The following is an 8,211-nucleotide window of genomic DNA, read 5'->3' as shown; positions in this document are numbered from 1 at the left end:
ATTTGAGAAAGAAAATGATAGCTAAATCCTGCGACCCCCAGCACCTATAACAAAATCAACAGTACAAAACCAAAGCTATTGATCTGTTTTAAGCTATTTATTTTGTGTCATCGTGTTGATTATTTCTTTCACACCAACATCACCAATCTGAGGCCAATGGATGTGTAATTTCCCCCAATTCGATTTGGTCAAACGTCAGTTTGTGTAATGTAGTAGGCCTAATACTGTCCATATCATGGAAAAGCTCCCCATAGTGACTGTGCAACAGCCCATTCCATCGACTTCCCTACTATATTCGTTTTTGTATTTGTACAGATTCCCAAATGAATGTAACAACTCATTTTACTATTGGGGTACATTTACACTCTTTTTCAACTAATCATCTTTTCATGATGAACGGGTCCTCACATTTGGACGAGCTCCCTCTGCGGTTGATGTGTCTACGAGGGTGCGCGTGCCGCTTTGGGAATCGTATTTGCTTTGTTTTCAAAGATGTGTCACTCCAGTCAGCCTACACACACTGAACAGATGGCGACCACGAGGTTAGAAGAGATTATCGAAGAGGAGGATATTTTCCTGAACAACAAAAGCCACATTTGTCTTTTATATAGGCCTGCATAGAGTTTTGTGGGAAAGGCGTCCGGGAAAGTACGGAAGGGAGCTGTCAAAATGACAACAACGGACAACCAGCTGGACGAGTTCATGCACCTCGCGCTAAGAAAACAGCTATCCTACAGGTAAATGGATATCTATAATAACAATTTAAATAGCCTACTAACGTTACCCGTGTCTTTCAGTCAACTTTGGATGAGAGTGCTGTCCCAGGCTATTGCTTTTCCTCGGAGTCAGACTGCCGTAATCATGAATTCAAGTCTGAATGAATTACCATACAGTGGGAAATACTGTATTTAGGAATGTGAATGTTATATCCGTTCTAACTCTTAAATACGTTTTGAATGAGATTATAGACTGGTTTAATAGACTAGTTTTAGGCTAGGCTACAATATAACAGTGCTTGTTGATAATTCCATGAACCATGCTTGTCAATAATGCCTGCTCCTTTGTCCAACCAACATGACCCATAAACAGAAGTAGCCCAACTTGGGTATCTAGTAGACCAGTTGATTATAACAGAATGAAATAGTTTTTTTTTTCTTCCATCTATGTCAAATACATTTTTTTGAGGACAAAGCATGAAAGAGTCATGGTCCTTCACTCTTTCCAATTCACTTCCTGAAGAGGAGGGGTTATGCATATTTTCAGTTTCTATTCATTTTTCTCAACAGCTGGATTTTGCACTGACTAAGGCTAAATGTAATTAGAGAGAGAGAGAGAGAGAGTTCTGGTATCATCATCACTTTGATCATCCATAAACAGGCACAAAGCGACCCGTATCATCTCCCCAGTGATATCCTGTTCTTGTTCACACATTAACCCAATTAGGAGGCATCTGTCTGTTTTTTTTCTTCAAAGCTGTCATCTGAGATACAAGCCTATATCCATCATATCCCACTTAGACAACCATACCCTTTGAAAGACCTACACAGGGCTCATTAAAAGATCCTAATGATATTAAAGCCACAATGCCCCTTTTAATAGGACTGTGACTCATCTACTTGTTTGTTTTTTTGTGTTTCCAACAGTGTCTTGTGTCTTTTGAAAAAGAGGGACTCCATTTTCAGTGCTGCTGTGTCTTCTTAAATCTGATTATCAGACCTTAAAAGATGTGTGTGTGTGTGTGTGTGTGTGTGTGTGTGTGTGTGTGTGTGTGTCTCATTTCATGTGCTCCACACTGCATTCATGATGCCATCTGTGTACAACTTCCTATGTTGGCAGGCCTGTGTGTTTGTGGAAGCAGGATGTCTGGCATACATGGTTCCGATCACACCTAAGCCCTATACTATGAATCAGGTTTGAGGTAACTTTGGTTATCCCGAGTTCAACTCGAGATAACCGGTACCACGAAAGTGGCTTACCTTTTGACCAGGTACATTTCTATGGCAACGAATCCGTTAGAAATAACCTGCTCCGGGGCAGGCTAACTTAGGGCTAACTCCATTTATTTTGAATGAAGTGTCTGAGCCGCGAGTTGAGGACAAATGAAATCAGAGTCTCTCCGTCTCGCAAAGATTGCGTCATCATCCCCTTCATTTGAGTAAGACGACTGATAAACATTTGATTTAATCAAATGTTGTTTTTGTGTGTCAAATTTTTTTGTAATGTTATAATACCTACCACATTGAACATTTAGATATGACAGAATGTATTTGAAACTTCACTCACAGTAAAACTTTTTTATGACAATACAATTATTTTAGTGATACTATTTCACACCATAGCCTACTGAATTTGCAAGAATCCTTTTCTTTCAATTTGATTTTGGCACAAATGAAAATGTGTCACTGACTCGCCCATTGATGGCTGTTTCAGCATTGTCTCGATGTAGAGTTCGAACTAGCCACGTGCATCATGCACGAGCAGTTACACGCCTGCTAGAGTTAGCGGCAGGCTGACAAGCAATATCCACCGTTGTAATATGGATAAAGCCTGAGCTAGCTAGCTTTAGAAAACCCTGAGCAGATCTAGCTTGCTTCGTAGTATACCACTCTGGTGCCAACTATACATTATGATACTACATGGGTTGAATGGTCTGTGGTCACGCATTTAAAAAAAAAAAGTAAATTATAGATAGACTAACTGGCCAGAAACAGGTTTCCATTTTACATGACCACTGAAATGCAGCTCAAAAGAGATGTTTATGAAGGACATGAACCTGCATGTTGAGAAGTGTATGGGGAGTCTCAGGTTGTCATGCCAGATCTCCGAGAGGCTCTCTCACTCTCACTCTGTGTGAGTGTGCGAACAGTGACCAGGAGACAACCGGGTTCACAGATATATGTCTCCTGAGGACCCCTCACATGTAATCTTGTTTTCTGATAATCTAACTGAGTGTCAGGGTTATTTCACTGGTAAGAAACCTGATGTCAACGTGATGTTTGCCCCGAGAAGCACCTGATGAACCATAACAAACAATGAAACTTTGTTTTGCTCTTGTGCCTTCAAGGCCTTTGAAATGACACAGAATTAATTTGAGAGTCATTTCAGGTCGTTTGGATAAAAGGTGGAATTATGTTGATCTACATGTATATCCCATGAATTGTAACGTAACTAGTACACTGTGAGTCAGAAGAGACTTTCTGTAGACGCACACTAACCATATTAGTTATTCACTGTTCTTCTATGGAGGCCTATCCCATATAGCTATTCAAAACTCAAAAGACAGACACACTGAGTACAGTTACATGCACACAATAATACGATTATTTTGAATAGTCAGATTAAGATAATAGTTAGATTTCAAAGTTTGCATGCTTTGTAGGAAGAACGATTTCCCTAATAATCTTGTTTACATGGACACATCTGAAATCAGGCTACCTGATGGGGCAGAAAATCACTCATCAAAATTCAAGTTCTACCACAGCGAGCGACCATTATATTATTGGGAAGTTCAGACATATAAAGTTTGTATGTGAAAACTATTTCACTTCACTCCCGCAAAAGAAGGAAGCTTGTGCTGCTCCTGCTAGCAAATACACAGCTGTGACTCTGATTTAAGGGGTTTACATGTCCTAATGATTCGAAAAGACTTTGCAGAAAACCAGTAGTGGTGAGTGGGTAAAGTCACTGGTTAAGCCAAGCCATAAAAAAAAGCCATATTGCAACTTATGTGTTGTGATAATTGCTTTGTTTGCTCTATAACCTGTTAGTTCATATGCCATGTGACTGTGATATGTTTTTTAATTAACCTTTATTTAACTAGGCAAGAATATATTCAACCGCACCTTTGTTTCATCACAAAACTGGAGAGCAACCTCTTTATGGTGAAGTCCACAAAGCATATTGCATGTAACGAACAGTTACATGACCTACAGCATTTTTCGGACTACCAAACAGCTATTGATTTAGAACTACAGAGAGTTACTGCAAGTCTCAAAGAAAACAGGAGCTGCCTCCACTATTCCAGCACCATTTCAACTTCAACATTTCAAGTCATCAAATCACCAATGCTTAGTCTAATACAGTGACAACTAAAAGATACCAAAAACAATTTAGTCCAATCAACGTAAGCTAAATGTGATGGGGCTGTCCATGGTTCTGATTTGTGTGTGTTTGCGCAAGTAGAAAAACATGTTGTCTCACCCTACTTGTAGAGAAACGCCAATGCCATTCTGACTCTGTCATACAGTGATTCTTCATACAGTACACTCTTTTATTTTTTTGTTGTACTAGGCTACCTGGCTAAAATGCTTGCCTGCTAGCCTAACTTCCTTTCATGGGCAACGTTAGCTAATTAACATTAGCCTTCTACATCTAGCTACATATTGAACTTCTTCCTCTCAGACCAGGGGCACAATGTATTTTATGGTTGAATCAGAATTGCCATTATAATCATTGGCCAGTACGGAGAATTAAGTCAAATCCCTATCTCCATCCATGGCTAATTTAAGAAAGTGACAATTTTTGTCTATCTAGCTAGCTAGCCACTGGAGGACAACAACAAAACGAGATGCAACAATTCAAGTTGTTTCTATCGATTTAAGTATTTCTCTGTGATAGGAGTGAAGCCAAATCCAAACTGGCTTCCGTTAACAACTCTTTTGTTGTTGGGTGTGTTGGGACCATTCACAGTTGAGCTCACTCAGTTTAGCTCAACGCTGATTGGCTATTCTTTTATACTTTTTTATCAAGGGAGGCCAAATGCTCGCTGGCTTCCCTTGCATTCAATGCAACGGACGGCAACAATGTCATACTCTTTATGACAAGACCGCATCAGATAGATGGCCTGCATATACAGAGACAGAGGGGAGCTGATTCGCCTGCTCAGAGGCTACATTCAGCCTCTTACGACCTGAAGGAAAATTACGAAAACACAGAGAGACAAAAGATACATAATTGTATGTTTTGTTTCTTATTTTCTTGGTAAAAAAATTGGGGGAAGCCTGGCTTCTCTTGGCATCCAAGAATACACGCCACTGCTGAAAACCAGGTGTGGTAATGGTGTGGGTCCTTTGTAGCTCAGTTGGTAGAGCATGGCGCTTGTAACACTAAGGTAGTGGGTTTGATTCCTGGGACCACCAATTTGTAAAATGTATGCGCGCATGACTAAGTCGCTTTGGATCAAAGCGTCTGCTAAATGGCATATATTTGTAAACTCAGCAAAAAAAGAAACGTCCCTTTTTCAGGACCCTGTCTTTCAAAGATCATTCGTAAAAATCCAAATAACTTTACAGATCTTCATTGTAAAGGGTTTAAACACTGTTTCCCATGCTTGTTCAATGAACCATAAACAATTAATGAACATGCACCAGTGGAGCGGTCTTTAAGACACTAACAGCTTACAGACGGTAGGCAATTAAGATCACAGTTATGAAAACTTAAGACACTAAAGAGGCCTTTCTACTGACTCTGAAAAACACAAAAAGAAAGATGCCCAGGGTGCCTGCTCATCTGCGTGAACGTGCCTTGGGCATGCTGCAAGGTAGCATGAGGACTGCAGATGTGGCCAGGACAATAAATTGCAATGTCCGTACTGTGAGACGCCTAAGACAGCGCTACAGGGAGACAGGGCGGACAGCTGAACGTCCTCGCAGTGGCAGATCATGTGTAACAACACCTGCACAGGATTGGTACATCCAAACATCACGCCTGTGGGACAGGTACAGGATGGCAACAACAACTGCCGGAGTTACACCAGGAATGCACAATCCCTCCATCAGTGCTCAGACTGTCCGCAATAGGCTGAGAGAGGCTGGACTGAGTAGGCCTGTAGGCCTGTTGTAAGGCAGGTGCTCACCAGACATCACCGGCAACAACGTTGCTTATGGGCACAAACCCACCATCGCTGGACCAGACAGGACTGGCAAAAAGTGCTCTTCACTGACGAGTCGCGGTTTTGTCTCACCAGGGGTGATGGTCAGATTCACATTTATACCGTACTTAATACAGCTGGTGGCCACACCAGATGCTGACTGTTACTTTTGATTTTGACCCCCCCCTTTGTTCAGGGACACATTATTCCATTTCTGTTAGTCAAATGTCTGTGGAACTTGTTCAGTTTGTCTCAGATGTTGAATCTTGTTATTTTCATATAAATATTTACACATGTTAAGTTTGCTGAAAATAAACGCAGTTGACAGTGAGAGGACGTTTCTTTTTTTGCTGAGTTTATATACAGTACCAGTCAAAAGTTTGGACGCACCTACTCATTCCAGGGGTTTTCTTTATTTTTACTATTTTCAACATTGTAGAATAATAGGGAAGATATCAACACTATGAAATAACACATACGGAATCATGTGGTAACCAAAAAAGTGTTAAACAAATCAAAATATATTTTATATTTGAGATTCTTCAGTTGCCACCCTTTGCCTTGATGACAGCTTTGCACACTCTTAGCATTCTCTCAACCAGCTTCATGAGATAGTAACCTGGAATGCCTTTCAATTAATAGGTGTGCCTTGTTACTTTAAATATTAATTTGTGGAATTGCTTTCCTTCTTAATGCGTTTGAGCCAATCAATTGTGTGACAAGGTAGGGGTGGTGTACAGAAGATAAACGTATTTCGTAAAAGACCAAGTCCATATTATGATTAGAACAGCTCATATAAGCAAAGAGAAACGACCGCCCATCATTACTTGAAGACATGAAGGTCAGTCAATCCGGAAAATGTCAAGAACTTTGAAAGTTTCTTCAAGTGCAGTCGCAATAACCATCAAGCGCTCTGATGAAACTGGAGGAGGTGTGATGGTGTGGGGGTGCTTTGCTGATGACACTGTCTGTGATTTATTTAGAATTCAAGGCACACAGCGTTCTGCAGTGATACACCATCCCATCTGGTTTGCGCTTAGTGGGACTATCATTTGATTTTCAACAGGACAATGACCCAAAACAGACCTCCAGGCTTTGTAAGGGCTATTTGACCAAGGAGAGTGATGGAGGGCTACATCAGATGACCTGGCCTCCACAATCAACCGACCTCAATCTAATTGAGATGGTTTGGGATGAGTTGGACTGCAGCGTGAAGGAAATGCGGCCAACTAGTGCTCAGCATATGTGGGAACTCCTTCAAGACTGTTGGAAAAGCATTCCTCATAAAGCTGGTTGAGAAAATTTCAAGAGTGTTCAAAGCTGTCATCAAGGCAAAGGGTGGCTACTTTGAAGAATATAAAATACATGTAGATTTGTTTAACACTTTTTTGGTTACTACATGATTCCATAACATATTTCAGAGTTTTGATGTCTTCACTATTATTCTACATTGTTGAAAATCGTCAAAATAAAGAAAAATCCTTGAATGAGTAGGTGTGTCCAAACTTTGACTGGTACTGTATTTTAGGGCTTGGTGGTATACCATATTTTACTATATACTGGTATTGATGCTTTGACCGGTTTGGGTTTTTACTTTACATTTGATAACAGTTTTTAAATGTCTGGTTTGTTAAATGTGATATGCAGTGTGTGACGTCCATTTTTATAGTAAACACCGCTACTTGAGTCATCCCTCTCCGCTCTCTCTCTCTCTCTCTCTCCATGCCACATTCCACACAGACCTAGCCCTGTCCCCTGTCACTAAACAAGCGCTTTTGTTGTTGCTTGACCCCGAGAGACTTGCGTTCAGTCTGTATGGTCAATGCAGCACATGCAATAATGTTGATGACAACAATGTTGTTTCCACTTCTTAATATAAATCCACAAGCGTTCTATAATTACACAATTAGTTTGTGTTTCTTACACCTGTAAACAGCTAGTTTGTCTTTTCTTTGCAAGTTAAACTAAATCGTGTTACCTGGCTGGCTAGGTAGCTAGCTAATAAATGTACTGAGTCAGATCAAAAATAGCTAGCTAATACAGCCTGATACCAGTTCTGGTGTAGGACTAAATCAGCATGTTGTTTGTGCAACAGTATTTTCTAAATCAAAGAGGAATAGGCGAAGCATGAATATGTTGGCTATATGAAGAAACATTTAATGTAATAAAGATGATACGGTTCCCTAGGAAAACACTGAAGATCATCCTAGCCTGTTACAATAACTCCTCCCTGTTTCTTTTCCATTTGTTCATGTCAAACAACACTGTATTCAAAGTGCCCACTATTATATTATAACTATAGAATTAGAATAAACATTATATTTCCATGATTCCAACAGTTC

At 40.2% G+C, this 8,211-nt stretch overlaps 1 protein-coding gene across 1 annotated transcript in view; it reads left to right on the top strand.

Annotated features, from left to right (window-relative positions):
* The first annotated feature begins 414 nt into the window (after positions 1-414).
* The window catches only part of dgkzb (diacylglycerol kinase, zeta b), a 93,299-nt gene continuing 85,502 nt past the window's right edge, over positions 415-8,211 (top strand). Inside the window, exon 1 of the mRNA XM_055934838.1 lies at positions 415-737. Within this exon, the coding sequence (XP_055790813.1) occupies positions 670-737 (68 nt within the window). The 5' untranslated portion in view covers positions 415-669. The remainder of the gene's footprint in view (positions 738-8,211) is intronic.

The sequence above is a fragment of the Salvelinus fontinalis genome, chromosome 9, assembly GCF_029448725.1.
Source record: "Salvelinus fontinalis isolate EN_2023a chromosome 9, ASM2944872v1, whole genome shotgun sequence".
NCBI lineage: Eukaryota > Metazoa > Chordata > Actinopteri > Salmoniformes > Salmonidae > Salvelinus > Salvelinus fontinalis.
Note: the sequence above shows the minus strand (reverse complement) of the source record. Positions and strands in the feature narration are given on the sequence as shown.